This window comes from Rhagoletis pomonella, unplaced genomic scaffold, assembly GCF_013731165.1.
Source record: "Rhagoletis pomonella isolate Grant_MI unplaced genomic scaffold, Rhpom_1.0 Rhpom_scaffold_00007, whole genome shotgun sequence".
Lineage (NCBI taxonomy): Eukaryota > Metazoa > Arthropoda > Insecta > Diptera > Tephritidae > Rhagoletis > Rhagoletis pomonella.
The window spans coordinates 132,780-156,649 of record NW_023458561.1 but is presented as its reverse complement, the minus strand read 5'-3'; the positions used below and the strand labels follow the sequence as shown (position 1 = coordinate 156,649).

The 23,870-nt window shown below is 32.9% G+C and overlaps 1 protein-coding gene across 1 annotated transcript in view; it reads left to right on the top strand.

The window, feature by feature from the left end:
- The first annotated feature begins 1,548 nt into the window (after positions 1–1,548).
- Positions 1,549–23,870, top strand: part of LOC118742230 (protein kinase C, brain isozyme) — a 130,057-nt gene continuing 107,735 nt past the window's right edge. Inside the window, exon 1 of the mRNA XM_036474141.1 lies at positions 1,549–1,977. Coding sequence (XP_036330034.1) covers positions 1,781–1,977 — 197 coding nt within the window. The 5' untranslated portion in view covers positions 1,549–1,780. The remainder of the gene's footprint in view (positions 1,978–23,870) is intronic.

The window sequence follows — 23,870 nt, the reverse complement described above, 5'->3', positions numbered from 1 at the left end:
GAAAAGGATACGAGCGTTAGGTATAGCCATTACATTTACTTAGAGTTTAGACCAAAAAGGCTTATAAAATCACATATGGCTCGGCTAGTTTTACTTAGAGTTGGGTCTAAGTATATCGAGCCCCAACCGCCAAAAAGACGTAAGCGGCATTTTCTTCAAAATTTTATTTTTGATGCAGAAATATATCCAGGTGATCTAGGAACGTTTCTGCATCAAAACGAAAATTTTTAAAAAAATGTCACATACATCTTTTTGTCGGTTGAGGCTCGATATGTTAATTCGAACTTGAATCTCTTATAAAAGGTCAATCCAAAACATTCAAACATTAAGGCATGCAAGTATAAATCCGAAATGCAATAAAAACATATAACCAAAAATATTCATTGCATTTACTCACATGATTTTATACTCAATTGTTTTTAACTCTTCTTTACTTTCAGGAGCATTTAATTAAACACTGAAAGCCATTCAGTTTTCAAGTAAAAATAGAAAATAAATAAACCGCCGATTCAATCACATATCTACCACCAACCAGCATAAACAAATACAAAAAAAAACAAAAACAAAATAAAAAATAGTCAAAAATTCCAAAACTAAATACAGGTGTACACTACATATAAAACCAGCGGAGAAATTACTTAAAATCTAGCATAAGTAGAAGCACACATACATACATACAAAAAAGCCACAAACTTTAACAACAGCTGTAGGCAATAAAAACTGCTTAGCACAGAATTTATTTCGGAGAAAAAATGTGTAAAAATTTCATAGAAAAAGGCAAATATTCACAAACAAATAAATTAAATAAATAATAAAATATACCATAGTGATATGTGTACAACGCTGTAACCAGGTGTCGGAGAGTGCGAGTAAAATAGCAAAGTAAAGAAATGGGCAAGCAAAATTGCGAAAAAAAATGTAAAAAAAATTAAATAAAAGAAAAAATTGTAAAAGCAAATGCACAAAAATCGATTAGCAGCAAAATCGATGGAAATAAATGCGGCGCTTTATTTGTGAGCGTAAAGGTATTTAGAGGAGGAAAATTGCAAATGGTTTGAGGGAATGCCAGAAAAACTATTAAAAATAACAAAAAAAAAAAAAACACAAAAAACAATAAGTCGAAGAAAAACCTAAAAAACGTAATTAAATAAATAAAATTAATTAAAAAGATAAATGAAATTAACATTAGAAGTTAATTACAGTCTATAAGGGAAATGTAAATTAATTTTTCGCTAAAGTGAAAAAAGAAAGTGAAGTGAGCTGAAAAAAACAACAGAGCGAAAAGTTATGAGCGAAAATCATAAAATATTTTTTTTTAATACGTCAAACAAATTTTATTACATATACGTAGAACTAGTGTAAATAATTAGAATCTCAGAAATATTTAAACAGCAACAGAGTTCATAAAAATTCAAAGTCGGCAAAATCTAATTGTTAAAAGTAAATAAATAATATCACTAAAAAAATAAACAAACAAAAAATAAAATTGGAAAAAAATAAAAATAAAAAAATATTTAGAAAATATGTTCAAATCATTAATTAATCAATATTAAGTACTAGCAAGAAAAAGTTTAAAGCTTCACTAAATTACATAATAAACCAAATAAAAATCTAACATTCCACCACGTAATTGTATATATGCACTGCAGTAAATATGTACTAAAGTAGTATAAAAAACTTATTAATATTTAAGCGCAATACAAACCTTGAAATCAATAGAAAAAAACAAAATAACCACAACAAAAATTATCCACCAGCAACAACAATAAATATAACCATCATGTCCGAAACGCAAGACAACAATGGCGATCAGCAGTCGCTGCAGGATGAAGCTGGCGGTAGTGAAAATAAAATGAAGTCACGCCTACGTAAGGGCGCCCTCAAGAAGAAGAACGTGTTTGCAGTAAAGGATCATTTCTTCATACCACGCTTCTTCAAGCAGCCAACATTCTGTTCACATTGCAAGGATTTCATATGGTGAGTTTGGCAAAAGGAGTTATTTAAGTATAAAATAGTTGAGTAAAAATTCAGTTGATTAAAAATGTAGCATAAAGTATAGAAGAAAGGTGAGGAGAGAGAAAGATCAAAACAAATACTGTGGCTCACAGAAGTGTTCGCAAGTCTTATATATTTTTTTGCACAAGGCTTTCAAGTCAAAAATTTATACTGTTACATTTTGTGAAAATATTTTTCTTGCTTTAACTAAAACCATATAAACCAAAGTTTCATAATTTCTACAAGATTTTGAATGATTCAAAAAATTTTCATCAAAATTTCAAACTCCTTAATAAATTTTTATATAACGCTTGATGTATGTACGTTTACGTATTTAGAGAAAAAAATCATATGTCATCATGTACTTCGTTTATTATATACATAAAAAATCTTGTTTACATCCGTTCTCGCCTTTTCTTTATACTATGTATAGAAGATAGTAATTTTAAATAGGTGGCAACCCTACTCAAAAGACTTAACGTTTTTGTACATGCACTTTCATTTGGTATCTAATTTTTTTATCCAACGGACGGTGAAGACCTTATAGTTTTTAAACAGGGTTGCCCCCTACTCAGAAAAATAATACATTAATACACATCCAGAGGCTAAATCTTTTCATTTGATAATGACGGTGCAGAACTGACGCCTACGCTCATTAAAATTGACCTTAGCAATTTTCTTAACAGGTGGCAACCCTATTAAAATTATATATTTAAAAAGTCACTCTCCTATCAATACAGAATATATTAGAGAAAATCTCGTCAAAGTCCGTTCTTCATTAAAATTTCAAACTTTTGAATAAATTTTTATATAACAGTTGATTTTTTGAAGGAATTCATGTTTATAAGAAAAATCTTTGAAAATTCGTCAGCAAAAAAAATTTAAAAATCAGCCGCTTGTAACTTTACTATTATGGGCAGGCAATAAAAGTGCAGAACCAAAAATGTTCTAAAAATTCAGATTGCAAAATTCGAAATTTTAATGAAAATTTGTTGAATTTTTTTAAATTTTCAAACTTTGATTGATATGGTTTTGGTTAATGCATGAACAAGTTTTTATTATCATTTGCACAGGAAACTAACTACAGTTTTCTCGCTTCCGTTAATATAACAACAGCGGCATTTTCCATTTTCCAGAAGCATTTTTTCCTAACAACCGACAATTGGTTGATAGTTGCTACAATCCTGCTACACCTCTACTCTTGGCCAATTTATGTAGCTTATTCACTGTCTTTGTCCTACGAATGCCAAAGCTCGCGCGCTACCTTAAAAGTCTGAATTCCAGACCATCTCTTGTTTTCATGTTTCACAAAGTTCCAAAAGGATTTTTTTTTTTTGTATTTGTATATACATAAGTATTTGTCTTGAAGAGAGTCTCAATACCACTGCTACAGATTCATTAGCCACAGAGATTTAGCCATGGCTAGTTTCACAATTAGCTAGTTACGTTTCATGTTTCTAAAAGTAAGTTTAACTTTGAAATACACCGATGACAACTAAGTTCCAGATGAATTTTTATGTCAGAATCTCTTTTTTTTAATTGCAGATAGGCGGTATTGAATATTGGCCGTCGATTTGTTTGAGCCATTTTTGACTGTTGGAATTTTCGCTTAGGACGACGTCAATTTTTCAATATTTTCTGTCGAAGAAACCCACTTCGCAGTGGGGGCTCAAAGTCGATCTTCTTGAACTTATAACGCAGTTTCAATGTTCCACCCCATAAACTTTAATGTTTTTGATGCCCTACCCAACAATCTAATTAAGAACCGTCCCCATAAATATTTTACAAAAATTTATATATTCTCAACCATTTCGAACGTAGGTATAAATGCTTTTTTAAAACTAAAAGCGACTCACATGTAAAACTTCATAGCATTACCACCCAGAACAGACCAAACCAAGTCCGTTGCGCTTGTGTAAATATGTACGAATATATGTGCATTTCTGGTCGCATATACTGCCATAGGCACAACCAGCTGGTTTCAGCAGTATTTTCCCCCACTTACACGTGCATTTGAGTGTGCATGTGTGGGTGTTGATTGAAAAGTGAAATAAAAAAAAATCGATGGCCATTTAGCATGTTGCGAAAGTGAGAAGAACCGTAAACTATATTTTATGAAACCAAAAAAGAAAAATTGCTAACAGCCCACAATGACAGTGATGAAGGGCAGCACCAGCAGCGGTAAAAAGCGCAAACGCATGGAAAATAAATAGTAATCGATATTGAGAATTTGCAAAACAAAACCAGTGTGAAAAAAACTTAAATGCACATATGAGACCCTACGAATGAAGAATGAAGAAGGAGCGCGAAACAAATTAACAGTATCAAAAGTCGCCCTCAAACTATAACTTAGCAGAGCTGGGGAAATATATATTTACATACATATGTGCAATGTGTATTCCCTGCAAACCAAAGCTCCCGAAATCTTAACGAAATCTGTAGGAGTATCTCATTTTTGTAACGATTTTTTTTACGAATCTTCAAAGAAAATTGTATAAAGTAGTTGACGCGAACTCGTCATAAAATTTACCGAAATTTATCGACTCATCGAAGTTAATAATTATCAAAATTTAACCATGCTTATTAAGTTATCGCAACGTATCGAATTATTCAAATTGATCAATGTTTATTGAGTTGTCGAAATTTGTAGACACAGAAACTTAGTTGGCAAAATTTACGAATAGTTATCGAGCTATAAAAATTTATGGGATTATCGAAATTTGTCAAATTAAAGAAATTTATCAAGTTATCGAGATTTATTGAATTATCATTATTTTTAGACTTTACGAAACTTATCGAGTTATCGTATGGCCTATCGACTTCTTTCAACTTACAAAGTTATCGATAATTATCTACTGAAATTGGTCTATCGAAGTTTATGGAACTTTCAAAATATATCGATTTATCGCAATTTCTAAGTTATATAAGTTTATCGAGTTATCACTGCTTATCGAATTTTATCGTGTTAACAGAATTTAACAAGTTACCGAAATTTGTAGACAGCTTTCGAAAAATATGGTGCTGTCTAAATTAAAAATGTATAAAGGCATTCAAAGTGTATCGAGTTATCGATTTATATCGATATATACACTTTTGGGTTATAGAAATTTATCGAGCCCTTGAATTTCGCAGTTATTGAAATTATTTAGTTGCGTTATCGAATTTCGTTGAATTATCGTTGAGTTATCGGATTTTAGTGTTTTTGAATTTCATCGAATTATCGATATGTATCAAATCATTGAAATTTATCAATAAACTGGAATGTATTGGGTCAATTCCAAGTCCTGCCGAAGTTCTCCAAGGACTTTCAAAGATATAAAAAATTGTGGTCACGGTTTAGTTCCAAAGCAGAAAATTTTCCGGTAAGTGACTTTGTAGCTTATAAGCTTAGATACGTTCTAAGTTAGAAAACGCTTTCCAAGGCTCTTAAAAACTAGAAAAACGTTCGAATTACGACAGTAACTGACACTCTAGTATTTATACAAAAATTTTATATTTTTTATTAAGTAATCGCCTTAATTCATTGAGTTATAATCGACTTTGTTATTATAACTACATATGAAATAGTTTAACAATAAAAATCGATATATTTTCAATAAACAATAATAAATGATTTTTCTATAAGAAAAAGTCGGAAATTTTCAATAGGAAAAAATTTATAATTTTAAAAAAATCGCTAGCAAATTTTAATTTTTTCCTACCATTTTTTAAAACATCGGATTTGATAATTGCATTCTGTTCCCGATTTCATTTTATAAGTTATACACATACGTATACTCTTTTTCATTCTATTAACTATGAACTATGGCCAATATTAAAAAACGATAACAACCTTTTAGTGGCGAATTATCTAATCATTTTCAACAACAAAAATCGATAACTTTTCTATAAGAAAAAAGCGCATTGTCAAATTTTCAATCAGAAAAAATCGATAATTAATATTATAAATAAAATCGCTGGCAAATTTTATTTTTTTCATTCCATTTTAAAAAAACATCGGATTCGTTATTATCAATTCTGTTCTCGATTTCATTTTGTAGTTATACATATATACTCTCCTTCATTTTCTAAACTATAAAATATTCCTAATATTAAACATCGATAACTTTTTATTGGGAAAATATCTTTAAGTTTACAATAACAAAAAAAAAATCGATAACTTTTCAATAAAAAATAGAAGATAATTTGGCAATATCTTTCTAGAAGGAAAAGCTTTTGATAGCACAGTTTCAATTTTGTTTCCTGAAACAGACCATTTTCGATATTAATGACTATTAACATTTCCTTGGTAGCAAATCGGTACAACAAAATCTGGAAAATTTTTTTAGTCAATTTATTTTCATTAACTATAATCGATTTCATTACGTTTACCATAAAAAAATCGTTGCATTTACAATGAGAAAAACCGATAAATTTTTACCCAGAAAAAATTCGAAAACAAAGTTTCATTTTCATTTCTTAAAAGCATCAATTTCTATCATAACAAATACGTACATAATAAAATAAGACTTTTTTATTTGATAACTTTTTAAGAAAAAAAATCTATAACTATTCAATACAAAAAAAAACCAAGTTTTCAATTTCATAAAAAAAAATCTATTATAATTCTATCAGCTACTAAAAGCATAAGAACCTAATCGAATTAATGAACATCTTAATTGCTTTACAAAATATCGCAGTTTGAATTCTTTTTTAAATACAGCTTTTGACTAGTTACTCAAATGGAAAGATCCTTTTGAAAATATCGATTTTACTATATCGATATTCAGAATTTCCATTTGCACACCTCTAACTAGTTAGGACCACTACGGTGACAGGTAATAAGGTCAATGGAAATAAGGTCAATTGACTTTATTTCCCACCCTGGTGTGAAATAAAGTCAATTGACATTATTACCTTTTCAAAAGCGAAATAAAGTCAACAAAAATTTGGAATTAAAGTCATTGACGCTATTTCCTCATTCAAATGGAAATAGCATCAACAATGCTTAAAGTATGTCGATTCATAGAAAAAAATGTTGTTCTTACAATAAACATTGCCCCGTAAGTGTTGTTTTTTAATAGATGAAAAAGGCTTTTGCCAATTCCTCAGTGTTATATTAATCCACACACAATCATGAACTACCTCCAATTGATTCTATTACAAAAAGAATATAAATTACGAATATCTAAAAACACGATGCGAAAAACTAAACTCCTGCGTACAGCTGGAATACGAGAAATATTTGAAGAAAGAGTGGAGAAATGATCCATAACATGCAAAACATTTTTCGTTTCTACAACAATAAAGCGAACACTATTAAATTGAAGAAACAGTACATGTCCAAAAACCCCGGAGGAGCACTGAAAGAATTCTGTGTTTTAAATTAGCATATTTTGAACGAATTCGGAATGTCTAAGGTGGAAAAGAACCCAACCTTTCTATAAGGAAACAATTCTAGAAAAAGAATTTTCTTACACTGTATTTATGTCTCCGCCAGCAGTCATTTAAAAGCAGCTAAGGAGAACGACGACACTATATATTAGATGGCACATTCAACGAGCCAATGTGCCAAAATGCGGGTATAAACAATTATTGATTATTTAATATCGGAACCGAGATCATATAAGTTAATGGATTGGTTTTCACACACTTTTGAAACACAAATTATATGCTTTTTTACTGCAGACTAGTTGTTGCCTCAAAACACAGCAGAAATCTTCCAATCAGGGCTGCCAACTCTCCTTAGTTTTGAGGTGCCATATTGAGGATAAAAAAAGTGCCAAAATGTGCCAAATAGAAAAATAGAAGTGCCAAAAAAGGTGTAATTCCTTTTAATCATTCACATTTAGCAATAAAATAAAGCCTCAATTTCAAAACAAAAGTGCAATGATAAAATAAGATAAACCAGTTGAATAGCCTTTATAAATTAGAAAATTTTAGTTGAGAAAAAGAAGTGCACGCAAAGGATTTCACAAAAATGTATTGAAATGTTATTTTTTTTTACAAAAGTGCCATTTTGGCATTTTGTGCCAAATTGAAAAATTAAGTGCCATTTGAAATAAAATAGGAACAAATGGCACGGTTTGAGCCAAGTTGGCATCCCTGCTTCCAATAACTTACAAATATAAAAATGTGAAATATCGAGGGCTTGAATTCATTAATACCCTCTATCTGCAATTTGCACAAAAACTAATTTCTGATTTTAGAAACCATCTGGGACTTATTACCTGTCGTTATATAAGGTAGCATTAATATCACTGATGACAGTTAAAGCTTAGGTGGATTTTTATATCAGAATCTCATCTTTGTGAAAAGTGTGCAGATAGGGGGTATTATTGAATATAAGCCCTCGATGTTTAAAATATATAAAAATTTTATTTCAACGTATACAAAAAATTAATCTACCTGCGCTACAGCACGTCGGGAGACGGGGAGGGGGGGCCGGGGGCCCGCGGCGTAGCGTGACGCCGTGGGCGCCCCGGTCGCGCGGGGTACGCGGGGCGCGAGCGCGACGCGCGCGGTGTAGCGCGCTGACGCGGCCCGCCGCGAAGCTAAGCAAATTTAATGTTTGAAAGAGAAATAATGTCAATTGATTTTATTTCGTTTTTAAAAAGGTAATAATGTCAATTGACTTTATTTCTCACCAGGGTGGGAAATAAAGTCAATTGACCTTATTTCCGTTGATCTTATTACCTGTCACCGACCACTACATATGCTGCAATTCAGTTTTCCTTGAATTTTTCACGACCTATTACCTTTTCTGAAAATATATTTCAACATTTTACCAAAGCAAGAAATACTCCCAACGAAGCAAGTTTTTTCACCTGCGCTTTCTCACCTTCTAAGGTGTGCAGGTGAAAGAACAAGCAAATTATTTTCACGCTGTGAAGACATATCAATTTGACGTAAAACGTAAAACGCACGCGTTGCCTTCCACACAATAGTAGTTTGAATAAGCATTTTACACGCAGCTATTTGTGCGTGTGTTTCTGCACGTCAGAATATCATTCCATTTTGACACATTTCCGCGACACACTCTTCATTCACAATTTTCGCACTTTAATGCAAATATTTTTTCCATGCACGCTTTCCACGCTCGTATTCCCACTTTACTTTTCAAAAGGTGGCAATTTTTTTTCTGTGAAACAACAACACCAACAACAACAAAATAAAGAATATGAGTAGTAACAATTGCAAAAACCTATAACAATTAACACCAGCGAAGCACAAGTGGGTGACCACCGTGATGCGACTCATTTTACACAATACACAGACTGATAGGCGGCCGCCACGGCCCTGTTCATCATGTTGTGAATGACTAGCGGGCTGGCTGACTGGCTACCTGCTGGGCGTGAAGAGCGCGAAAATTGAATTGTGTATGTTTACTTGAATGCTGACGGCCCGTGGTGGCGGTGTTGTCTTTTGGATATGGAGATTGCGAGGTGAATTGTGCGCTGCCTATGTATATATACATATGTATGTATGTAGGTGGGTGGGTGCGGGTCAGCGCAATTGAATGAACGGCGAGCCTACAAGCAATCATATTACCTTTTGTTTGTCGAATTGGCGGCAACAACGAGGACGACGAGTATCGCTAACCGCAGCATAGTTAAACCAATTTACAATATTAGTTTATAACGCTGCTGGCGGTTGACATTCAATAACAAAAACAAATATACAAACAAACATGTGCAAAACCAAGCGAATACCGCCGAAGGTGCTAAGGGGGAAAAATAAACGCGGTAATTTTTTTTTTATGTTTATTTTTGTTTAGGTTTTTCTTTGCGGTTTTTAAGTGGGCAGCTATAGTTTTGCGCTTTAACTACCGCAGTGGTTAAAACGGTTTTGCATAATACTAAAAATAATATCATTAAAGGCCAGTGGCTACGCATTAAGCTGCAGCTAAGGTAGAGAATACAATGTCAAGCGGCGGACACTTAGTAGAAAGCAAAAGAGAAAATTAATACACAAAAAAAAAACAACCAAATATATAACTAACTAGCGGCATCCCGGTGTGCTTCTCTACACCAAATATTGAAAACTATTTAAAAATGAATGAAAAATACTGGAATACTTATTTTTTATATTTAAGATGGGAGGTGCCACGCCCCATTTTTCAATACCGCACATTTTTCTCCATGAGTATGGAATTATTTCATATGTCTCTATACTAATTTCCAGTAATCTACCACAAATATTTCAAGAGATATACCAGTTAAAAATTTTGTTAGTATGGGTGGTGCCACGCCCCCTTTTCCGAATTCGGGGAAACTTAACACAAACCATCTGCATAATAGCCCGACTATGCTGTATAAATTTGGTTGAAATCTTGCACTTATTTTTTATATATAAGATGGGAGGTGCCACGCCCTCTTTTTCAATACCGCCCATTTTTCTCCATGAGTATGGAATTATTTATATATATATATATATACCTCTATACCAATTTCCAGTACTCTACCACAAATATTTCAAGAGATATACAATATAAAAATTTTAGTTAGTATGGGAGGTGCCACGACCCCCTTTCCGAATTCAAGCAAACTTCACATAAACCATCTGCATGATAGCCCGAATATTCTGCATAAATTTGGTTGAATTCGGTGAAGCCGTTCTCAAGTTATATGGTCACACCAAAAACGTTTACTTATTTTTATATTTTAGTTAGTATGGGTGGTGCCACGCCCCCTTTTTCAAATTCGGGCAAACTTCGCATAAACCATCTGCATGATAGATCGAATATGCCACATAAATTTGGTTGAATTCGGTGAAGCCGTTCTCAAGTTATGAGGTCACACCAAAAACGTGCACTTATTTTTATATATAAGATGAGGGGCTGCCCTCACTCTAAGTACATATTCTTGTTATTCTTAATTACTCTAATATCTACGCACAGACTTATGAAAATTATGGATCCTACAAGTTTTTCTCTCACATTTTGTTCGCAAGAAAACGCACAGCTCACTGAATATGACTCACACTTGCGGTAAAGAAAATAGATGGCTTAATTCCCTGTACACTAAAAGAAGTCACAATTCAAATTAATATATTAAATACCAATGGCTATTCAGTAAGAAAAAAATCGATAACTTTTAAACAAGAAGAGATCGATAATTTGTTGATAAAAAATTCCATAGCAAAGGTTTAACGAATTTCTTCTAAAATAAATTTCTATAATATCATTAATTAAAAGCTTCATTGGTGGTGAATGCAGCAACATTTTTTATATTTTTTACGAAAAGTCGATTTGAATCTATTGTATTCATTATTAAATATTTCTCATACTAAAAATCGATAGCTTAAAAAAAATCGATATATTTTCAATATGAAAAAATCTATAACTTCAAAAAAAACTATGGCGAGATTTCAATTTCATTTCTTAAAAAAATCGATTACTTTAATATCAACTATTTATTAAAAGCATGCAAAATGTATCGATTTATCACAATACCTTAAATGTTTTGAAAATTATCGCAGTCGATAAGTTAATCCAAAAAAAGAGATTATAAATTAGTAATCGATATACTATAAGCGGGGCCTGCAGGCTTAAAAAACTGGATGGTCGAACTAGAAGAAATTTCTGTTGGTAAAGATCTAGACACACCTGTCTTTCCAATGCCCTAGGATAGTACGCCACCACTAACTTTGCTGAATTAATTTTTAATTCCCATACCGGACCCAGTCATTTTGTGTTGATAAACGTAACTATGTAACTTGTTTCACTCTGGTTTCCTGGTAACAGAGGAATACCCGGAATGGAAAAATTTTACCTTTTGAAATACTTCTTATATAGAGAATCCACAGATTAGAGAGGAATGTATTAGCCCGATTGATGACTAAAATTAATTAATCGTATCACAAGCGACGATTAACGATTAAAAAAAATTTAATCGTTAATCACACAGAATATTACGGTTTATTAATTTTAATCTTTAATCACGATTAACATTTTGCCAACACTGGCTGGGACGTGCTAGTCGAATTTTTCTCTGCTTGATTCGAAATTCGAAATATCTGCGTAGCACACATATATATTTCCAACATAAATTACGCTCTATTGACATAATTTAAGTATACGATTGGGATAAAAATTTTATTGCAGGCTTGTTTTCCATCATCAAGGAAGACTTGCTAGCTCGTTTGGGCCTACCAAGTCACTCGTATACCATTAAACATTTTTCGAGCTTTTTAGGGCACTTAACTAAAATGGTAAATATATATGTGTTTGGCTTAATGGTTTATCGGGTGAGGATCTTGGAAATCGGCACAGAAGAAGAAGAAGTATTATGATCAGAAGGTTTCCAAAACAACTCAGGAACTACTAATTATACTTTCGAGCTGATATTTCTTTTACTTACCCGCTGATTTATTTTAAAACCGCGCATGAGACAGAGAATAAGGTTTTGCGCAAATTTCAGTGAAATGCCACGCTATATGCACTGAAAAATCAGTGCACAATTTCTTCATTCACACTTATCTTCCTTACTCGCATACATTTCGCAAAACCACAGAGTACTGCCTAAACTGATGCATATGTACATACATACATATATACATATGTAGACACTTGCGGTAATGTTAGCGGGTGTCATCTGGTGTGTTGTCACGATTGAATGTTATTTAACCGCATAGCCGCTTTAGAAGGGAATAGCCGATAAGTGACATAGAAACCAAACAAATTTGAATTGGCATGCCAAACAATAAAGCCATAGAAAGCAAAGTCCATTGATATAGAATGCAAGACACAGTTAGATGCAATGAGAAAGCACTAGGAAGCATGTCTGGTAGGCAATTAATGTACTCTTATCTGACCCTGCACTAAAAGAGCAGGTGAGCAGGTAGCGCAGCCAATTTCATACAGGAGAAGCCAAGTAAGTAGCGACATTTTGTGCCGCAGACGAAAATGTTAAAGAATAAAGACAATGTAATATATAAATAAATAAATAAATAACAGCAGTAAATATGACTAGTGTCTTAAGGTCCGTTCGGGTTCAGAACGCAAGTCCCACTGTAGTGCTTTATATTGGAGATAAGTTAATCACTTTGTGAAACTCTAATTCGCGAGATGTACACCTGGTAACACCAAATGGCTTAATTCATTTACGGGATTGCCCTAATGTTGATGACTCCAGTTTCCTCCTTGAAGTATGCCGCCTTTTGCAATGATTACCAAAGCTTACAAAAGCTTAAGACCAAACAAAAAGTTGAGTAGTAAAGTGCAATTGAAGCCGAAGTGCAAGCTCGTTCTACTTCTAAGCTTTTCCGTCCAATGCTCCGCTGGGTTTAAAAGAAGTCTTACAATTGCTCAGAAAGTGTTAAATAAGTTTAAATTTTACGTATTAGAAGAGCGCTTAGTCTTGAAAGTTTTTGCACTAACAGAACAGCTGTTTCCTTTTGGGATTCCAAAGCTTTGATTTGCTTTGAAGTTATTATGCAAATTTTAATATATTATGTTAAAGAAATAGAAAATATAAACCTTGACCCACAAGGCATTCCCACACACTCAGCACCCTCTCACGGCACACTCAGTCCTCTCACGGCGGTCTAACAAAACGTCACCCAAAAAAACGTCAACAACAAAAACGTGGAATTATACCCGTAAAAGCATAACCAGAATACAAGCCTGTATTACATAACAGCTTTTGCCGTCTGTTTGCATAGGAAAATACACTTTGGTTGGGAAAGGTGGCACATTTCACACTCGAAAAAGTTTCCTGTAGTAAATGATTACAATGCTTACTATGAATGCGTAGAATTTCAGGTGCGTGTGGTTGGTGGAAGGACGATCTTTTCATAGGTCACGCAAGCCCAAAAAAGCTATTGAAGTGTGCTGAAGGCATGAAAATAAAACTAATTTCAAATGTGAAAACGTTAAATGAAGGACTATGTTTCAAACGAAAAGCGCATCATTTATTTAAAGAAATGAATAGCTACAAAATCTTTCCCAAGAATAAAGCCAACATTGCTCATTTGAAGCAAATAAAGTCGCTACTTCCTGCCTTAAAATGCGCGCTCAACCGTTAAAGGACACATATCCAAATCCGGTGACAAATTATCGATTCTGTATTTATTATTTTTAGCAGAAAGCTATGTTGCTGAATGTGCCGTCGGCGATTAGTTAGTAAGTCAGTCAGTCAATCACTCACTCGAGTAGATAGGCATTTAATCAACCAGAAGCAAAGGAAGGTACAAGCAAGGTACACGAAGGGAAAAAATACCCAGACCAGAGCAACGTTTGATGTGCTAAATTTGGTGATTTATTTAAGCTTCGAAAAAGGTAAGCTGATTTATTTGAGGCGAACACAAAGTATGGAAAGAACTACCTTTTTTCAGAATGAGCAACAGTTTCGAGTGGAACGAGGCACAGCAATTTATGCGAAAAGGCTCGCGTTGTGCTAAAAGATATACTGATTTTTAAATAGTATATTTTTAAGTGGATGAAAACAGTGATTTATCGAACCAGCTGTATACTAAATATATAGGACAGCCAGTTGCATTTGGCGTGATCATAAAGTAGGTAATGAATTATTTTCCAAGTATATTCCTACACTATCCCGCATCTTTCTTACTCCCACTTTTAGCTTCTAGTGCTTTGATTAGCATTAATTAATCAGCTTCTAATTGCATTTTCCCCATTTTCCACGCATCTTAAAAGGTTTTCCTATTTTCCAATTTAACTTTAATAGTTTATGCAGCTGCGTACTTTATTTATCAAGCGTAATTGCATTGCAAATTATGTTTGTGTTGATTTTATAGGTGGGTGTTTTAATTAAATTTCTTGCACTTTGGGATTGAAGAAAAAAAACTCTAATTAAAAAAGAACTTAGAAATTAGAATAGAATTTACATATATACGTGTACTTAAGCTTCCTCTACACGGGTCGATTTTTTATTGCAGAATTACATAATTCTCGTACACTGAATTTGTTTATCCTAAAAAAGTGTCTACTAACGAAATTGTTTCCTACTCATTTTCGTTATCTATACTTTTTTCCTTATAATTTTCGACATAATAATCGATGTTGATACGACATCGATATCGTTTTTTTATATATTTTCATATATGTTGACATCAATGTACATATTGTTCCATATAATTATCGACAAATTTATCGATTTATAAATTTACCTGGTCGCGGTATTTTTTAATCGATTTTACTGTACATGTAATAATCGATTTATTTATCGAAAGCGTGATCGCTAAAATTATTAAAATAACCATCGAAATATTTTTCTTTTTTTTTACTGTTACGCAATTTATTGACCATAAAAAACCTGTAATCGATATATATATTTTTTCTTATTGTCAAAACATATAGCAAAATATTTATCAAAAATATGTACATACATAGGTATCAATATCACTCCTAATATTTTAGTCGATAAATTTATCGATATGCATCTGTTAATCGATAGCATTTTGTCGATAAATATAGCAAAGTTATATACAGGATGTCCTAGGCTACCCCTCCACCCCCTCTAAATGGAGGGAAATGTTTTTTTTACGTAAAAATATGACCGACTCAATCGGGGATGCTTTCGGTTTCATGTACTCACATCCGGGCTAAACTGGTAGTCGGTAATACGACTAAAAGAGAGATCATCTTCGATTTAGAAGGTCGTATTTTTTCGCTTTCAAAAAAAAAAAACACAGGGCCTCCATTTTAGATGGGGTTAGGCGCGTGGTCTAGGACGTCCGTTATATTTCCACCGATATATTTATTCCCATGATTAGCGATATTTCTCGTATCTGTAACTAGTCAGCCATAACCATGAGTTACATTTTTATATTACAGTAAAATAAATAAGTTATTAGCAAAACAAATGTATTGAGACAGTGAAAACGGTCTACTTAGAGCATTTTAGTCGATACTGATGCTGGCCATTCGAAAAAGAGACACATTTATTTATAACTTCCAGACAGTTATATAAACAGATTTACTTAAATAAAGTAGCATGCTCCAAAATCTTAGGAACCATCCTAGAAGAAACTGATTACAATTCATTAGTTGTCAGAAGCACATTTCATACTTAAGCTGTAACCACACGATTTGTATATCTTGACAGTTAAAGACTGGGATTGTTTGGAAATTTTTTTATTGAGCTGAACTCATAAAAATTTCAAGACAACAACCCTCTGTAACTGCCAAAATGTATGTACACATCTGCGCAAATGTACAAATCATGCGATCCAAGCTCTGTACTGATACTGACAATCCGTTAGCTACTTGGGGCTGTTATAAGAGCGAAGGCGTTGCTCTAACTGTCTTTATAAGCTAACTGAATAATTTTATTCGACTGCTTACTATTCTCAAATATCGATAAATAGATTCAACAGGCAACTCAAAAAAAAACTGACAGAACGCCTTCAATCGACAATAAAATATGTAACTTCACATTCAAACCCATTACTTTCATTTAGTGTTGTTCGCACTGGCTCCTGAGGATATTTATTTACCTACATTCATACATACCCATACACCATACATTTATTACTATCCCTGCTATTACATGCAAAATTCTATACTCAAGAGTTACCGCAGGGAAAAGACAACCTTTTATGTAAATATTTTATGTTTGTATTGCCTAAAACTATATGTATGTATGTAAGTATGCCCAGGGCATTCATGCAAACACAAATTTTCTGCCTACTCAATATAAAGGAATGTAAATACAAATATATGCTTATAAAAAAGTTAACTCCACATTGTTTCTCTTTCAACTGTCCATAGCTTTGAAAGCTACTACACATCCCTGTGTGGATGTTGAAGTATAAAATCACTCCATTTTGTACCCTGTAGGGAAGTCTACTTTTAATGAACAAGTGTGGTTTGAGTCACATAATTTTTTTTGTTTGTTGAAGGACGAGAAATTGCACCTGAAGATAGCACAACGCCGATATCGCTTCATCTCCAACCCCAAATTGACAAAGGACGACGGAAATTCGTTCCGAAATACATCAATTACATTCTTGTATATACTCGTTTCTCTTTTTTCTACTTTGTATATTTTTACTTATTTATTTATTTATTTATTTATTTGCAAGCTAAATAGTCTAAAAACTCACATCAGGTTGTCCAACAAAGACAAATTAATGTAGGTATTCAATTTGGAGATAAAACTTGTAAAGCCTTGTTGGGCGTTATTTTTGACACATAATTTCGCAATAAAAAAAACGCCTTTCAGCAGTGTGTGTTTCTATATTTTAAACAGTCATTGAACTAAAATTTTCTCCTCGCTATTTGATACATGATAGAATCGGACGAACATTGAACCTTTATAAGACATTCAAACAAATGCGAGTATGACATTGCGTATACGTAATCAGCATATGTATGTAAGTATGTACACATACATATTTCGCTCTTCAAAACGTTATTGCAGTTCTACTTTAATATTAAGTTTTAATATTCCATATCTACGCGTGTGGCAACATAGACGAACAATTTTTAATAACTGTGGTTATATGAAATTTTCAAGCGCATTTTTCCACACTACCTACACTAGTCTGTAATATCCTTCACTCACTTGCTTTTGGTGTCCGTTTCAATGCTGGACAATCATTTCTTCTTTGAAAATCATTGCATTGTGTAAAGTTTTTTCATTAGATTTGTTTTTTTTTTGCTTGCATGTGTGCCAAATGTGGAAAAAAGCAATAAGCGTGCTGAGCTTGAACAGTTTTTATTAGTGAATTCAAGCGCAAAAAAAAATTGCGAAAGTTTCAAAAGGTTCTCGTTTCATATTGGTGGCACTATACATATATGTAGGTATGTATGTATGTATGTACGTATGCCTCGCGCTTTCGATTTTCACTCACCTCTGTCAGTAAAACTCGCGCACCAGCTCTAAGCTTTTATAAATTGCTAATGCGCTGTAAACTTTTAAACGCTCGTAAGAGTAGAGCAGTTTTAAATCAATGGATGGCGCATAGAGAACGGAAATAAAAGTGTTGTATTATAATGTAATGGAAATCAATGCAACAGTAATAAATTTGTTTATAACTTGGTAGTGTACGTTAGTGAAATGATAAGTACATATAGAACAAAAGCTGGAATGTATAAATTTGTTCTATTTACCAGAATTTAATGCAGATAAATAACGAAAGCGTCTCACAGTGTGCTGACTTGAGTTTTTCTGTTTGACGACAGGATTTTGGTTTAAGGGCCTTGAAATTTAATAGGTGTGATTTATTTATAAAATGCGGCTGAGCAACAAGATGGGTAGATACCAAATGGAAAATAAAATTCTCTAAAACTAAAATTGTTGGTTCAAAGGGTCGAATAGTTAACAGAAATGACATTTTAATTACTTTTATTTTTTGAAGGTAATAAAAATTCTAGGTTACACGATCTAGGTACACACGATCGTATATTTGCCCTTAACATATATTTTTTTTCAAAAATAAATCTTGGAAATTTCCAAGGATGTTCATGGAGAAAATTTTTAAAGGACATTTTCAAAGCTATTCATCCTTAAACACCCCAAAATTTTCATCTGTTTTAATTTAATCGCATTTTTTCTTTAATTTGATACTCAAATTGTTGTTCTACATTGCACTAAAGTTTTTAAATAATATTTTGAAATCTAAAGCATAATCGCTAGGTTGGAATGAAAAGTTGGTAAGACCACTTTATATGGAATTTTTTTAATACAGGAGGCCAGATAAATTAAAAATACATCGTTTTGAAAAGGATAAAGGTACTTGTTTTATATATTTACCGCTTGTTGAGAGAAGGGGTGAGTAAGTGGTACGAATTTTTATAGTAACGACTTTTACTTTTCCCAGTCTAAGCTTAACAGATTTTATAGTCGAAACACTGTGCATCACATTTCTTTCTAATACTTTATTTTACAAAGTATGTTACAAAGCATGTTAATTTAAACTTCACATATTTCAATCTAGAATTCAGTTCGCTTTTGGTTCAAAATTAAATACATACATACGTACTAGAGGTATACGCCGCCGAGCCACGCCGCCGCCGCCGCCGCCGCCGCCGTTTTTTGTGATTTCACACGCGCCGCCGCCGAGTTACGAAAATATAGGCGCGGCGGCGGCGGCGTTCGGCGCCTAAGGAATTTTGTACAAAATTTGCATGATGTACATAAGTACATTGAAATACATCGTTTGAAGGAACTAAATACTACTCGTATAAAAACACAATTTTACGGAATGAAAATTACTTTTTAAAGGAGTTCTTTTTTTAATATTTTGGGCCACTGGACAAGAATATGATCTCCTTTGTTTTTCCAAAAATAGCGTAACTCAGAAAAAACATAGGTAACATATTTTCGATCGAAAGCGTTTATTACAGTTAAATTAAGATCAAATACTGGTAATCTAACGATTTTTTTCCACAGTAGACAATTCTTTTCAATACTATTTTTTTATACACAGACTATAACAACAAGAAAGTTAAAACACATCAAAAACGGCAATATCTCAATAAGCAGTTTTAACAGAAGCTGCCCCATTGCATCTAACTCCTCAATTATTATAGATAAAACAAACACAAGTTGAGTTTCCTGTGTATTTTTTTATTTTAGAATTTTAAACAGACTTTCAATAAAATGTAAACACTTTTTTTGCTAATTTTTACATTTGTAAATTATTTTATTATGGGGTCCCACACACGAATACAAGTACTAGGTGGCCATGTGAAAATTTCGTTAGCATTCCTTAGTGGTGGTTAAACCCCAGGAAGGTTTTGCTTCCTCGCATCCAGGTCTTCGATTTTAGTCGGAGCGGAGCTGGAGCAAAGAGCTAAACAAATTAATTTCTCTTTAGCTCCTTAGAAAAAATTTTCAATATTTAATTTTTGTTATTTTCTGGCCAAGTAACGATTTATTCTGAAATATTTTTATTGGTGTTTTTCCAAAAAAATTTCAGTAATAACGGCCTCAAGCTCAATAAAAATTAAAAAAAAAAGTTCAGTTAATAAATTTTCGTAAATTATAATTTTTTTGCCATTGAAAAAAAACGGTTTTAAATAAATTTTCATTACATTTAATTAACTTGATGGGTTAAACTTTTGGAAAAAAGTAGACCAACCTTGTTTTCAATATGTATATCGCCAAAAATCGTAAGAACTCCGTAATTTAACATAACGGTTGATAAGATTATTGTTTTTAAATTTTTTTTATTTCTTTAAATTTAAATATTACATATGGATCTGTAGATAACATAGAGAGCCATGTGTGTATGTATGTATATACCTCAGACCTTCTTCTGTTCGCCCATCCATCAGCGCCAGACACTCAACATTTTAATTCAAGTAGGGAGTAACGTAATTGAAATTTAAACTAATTCAATGAATGAATTAAATATAATTATAATCTGAATTGGAATGGCGAATGCCCAACGCTGACGAGATGACCTGATAAGATTAGTAGCCTCATGGCTCTTTGGAATCTATCTTATGGGCACTAGCGCCGGCGTTTCCAGACGTGCCGGCGTCGCCGCCGATTCTTTTTGAAGTTGACCACGCCGCCGCCGTAAAGCCTGTCGGCGTAAACCTCTAATACGTACATACATGTCCAACTTCATGTAACTGAAAAGCTAAACTCATTAACTTCCTAAACATTATTAAACGTCATTGCCTCTACTTCGGTTTTGCTGGCAATGGCCATATAAAGATGTGCAGCATCATTAAACTAACACTATTTCTAAATATTTCTTTGACGCAAAATTTGTGTTTAAGAAACTAAATTTCATTCTAACGCAGTGAAATGAACATTTTGACCTTTTATGGTTCACAAAGTGAGCAGCTCAAACGAAGGAGATTGTGCGTGTGTAGCAATTTTCTTCTTGCGCATTAAAGCAAACATATCGCAGATATTATCTACAAAAACTACAAAGTTGTCCACACATGCAAACAATTCGTTTGTGTTTGTATATGTGAGGGTTGTTTACATCGCTTGCTTCCATGCCATTAAGTGTAAAGTAAAATCAGATTTTCAGCAAGTGAAGCGCGTGTAATGGGGAAAATGTAGGGCAAAATTTTTGCGATAGTATTAACGTTGGGGCTAAGGATATTTAAGGCAAAAGTTCACTTTAATCATGTAGCTTAGTAATTATGTCCAATAAATGCTTAAAACTTTTGGTTGAAAACTGTAATACTCTGGAAAGTTTGTGGTCTGAAATGACTCTGACTTTGGCAAGGTAAAATTTATTCTTGTCTTGAAATGAAAACAAAAATTAACATGAAAATGAAAATGATAGAGATAGTGATATCGAGCCCGAACCGCTAAACAAATATTAGTAAAATTTTTTTCAATGCAACTACATATGTATATACGCGCTTTATGTGCATTCGATATGTAAGCATCTGCTTAACGGTATCAAAATTACCTCGAAATTTATAATTAAATCCATAACTAAAGTGTTAAAGATACCCATATCGATAAATATGCCAAACAATTTAACGGTAAAAGTCTGCTAAGACATTGGTTTTCACAAAAATATTGAAAATTCTATCACAAGGTCCCTTACAATTGCATAGATAAATATATCCGCAATAATATTGATGTACTCGTCAATAAAATATTAGGTATAATATTGATTGCAAAATTCGTTACATATATAGCGATGAGAAAATTTTATTAACATATCGATAATTTCATATATCGATAAATATATTGATAAATATGTATTGTGGAACGATTTTCTTCAATCCCTTGTCAAATTTGGTTTGGTGACAAGTGTCAATTTCGTTCTCGTTGATAACATTTTTTTAATAATTTCATATACCACATTAATTTATTGTGCATTTTTTCTTTAAAGTTAAATAATACTTTTCAATTTATCCATAAACTTTCCTTCGACCCTAATCTCGCTTACAAGAAATGCTTAGTTGTCAAAATTTGCTATTGAATACAATTTCTCACACCATAGAAAATTGTAATTGTTGTTGACATGCATGTTTGCTTTGCAGGCCATACAATTTTTTGCGTTGTTCTACACCAAAATATTTTCGTTGTAATTTTCCGCTGAATTGCGAACTCATTTCGAATTCGTTTTTTTTTGCCGCTCTGCATTCCACTAAAATTGACTTTCTCCTAAATTCTCCATCTAATTATTCGCCGCTTATCTGCCATATGTGGCATGTGTTACCCAAAGGGCACAACGGCACAACCACAATGACCAAACATGCCAGCGGAAAACTTTTTTTAATTTTTTCATGTTGTTTTGTACAGTTTTTTTTTGGCTTAAAACATGTACTGCTGCCATCCGCTTCCACTCATCGCATACACACATACATATTTGCTTAATTTTTGGTGTTAAGCATTTCACTGCGGGTATAAAAATGTCACAGCGCAACGCCGCGGCGCAAACCACAAAGGCGATGAAATAGATGTTGGATTTTCCAGTGTTGCTGGTAAAATTTGTTTGCCTGCAGAATCAAAATGATGATGGTGAAAGTACTTTTAGTAACCAAATTTATTAATTGTATTGAGGACATTATTCGAGGGAGATGTAACTGATGACATGTCGTATACGTGACATTTCTAAAATGAGTAGTTATGCATGGCAAATTGAGTATGTATGTATATCTACGCCATGCGGAAAAAATACATACATATGTTCATATTTTCAAACCCCAAATTTGATAAGTTAATCTAGAACAGAGATTCCCAAAGTGGTCCACGGAGGTCTACGTTGTTGTGAAAAAATATGAGGGTTCACGAGTTGTAAGTGGGGGTCCACGAAAGTTTATCTCGTTTCGATATTAAAGAACAAAAATGTTGGCTTGGCCGCTTGGCTTTGACGGTGAAAAATGGTCGTATTGAGACTTTAAAAAAATCATTTTCAAGCATTAACATTCTAAATTTCAGATTTCTTGACTACGGGGTTAAAAAAAATGTTCAGTTAAGCCGGCATATAGATTAGATAGTCCCTTAATTTTTTTGCGTAGTGTATTTTACGTCTTAAAATTTAAGAAGGTCAGCGACTGCTGCTTATAAAACCTTGCATATTCCATCGTTAGATCTGGAAAAAAATTGGGAGCCTCTGCTCTAGAACGAATGACAAATAATTCGTGAATATGTGCATAAAAACATGAGTGATGTAAAAAATGCTTTCGATTACGGTTTCCATAATGCAAAGATATTGATAGGTTGATCGATAACTAACTCGATAGAAATATCGATAAAAATACTGAATATGTTGATAAAAAAAAATATGATATGAAAATTATAATGATTACGATTGCCATAACGAAACTAAGTTGATCAGTTAATCGATACTAAAATCGATAAACGTATCGATACAAATACCGAAAAACTTTCCAATCAATACGTTGATAACAAAAACTGCGACGTAAAATTGATAAATATATCGATAGCGATTTCGAATATATCGATGACAATAGCGAATTTATCGTTCAATACATAGCAAATTATGTCGACAAATACAAATAAAATTCGATACAATAACAATAATGACATCGACTACGACTAGATAGGCAACGAAGGTCTGTTTTAAAAAAGCTTTCGAATTCATATCCATTGGCACCGTTTTCAGGCTCGCAATTTATTTTTACTTTTTATAGCGAATTCAAAGCAGTAAACGACAATAAAACTTTAAACGTGTCTCCTGCATAATTGTTTGCTAATGAAAATTGTGGCGTCGATACCGAAATTAATAAATATATCGATAATTGTATCGATAAATTAAAAACAAAGAAATCGATATGATAATAATAATGACATCGACTACTAGTACGTATTTAGGCAACGAAGGCCTGTTTTAAAAAATCTTTCAAATTCATATCCAATGGCGGCCTTTTAGGCTCGCAATTTATTTTCAGTTTTTTTACCGAATGAAAAGCAGTAGACGACCATAAAGTACCATTGGTTCTTTGAGTCATTAGTGTATGCATATATGAATCGCTGGTC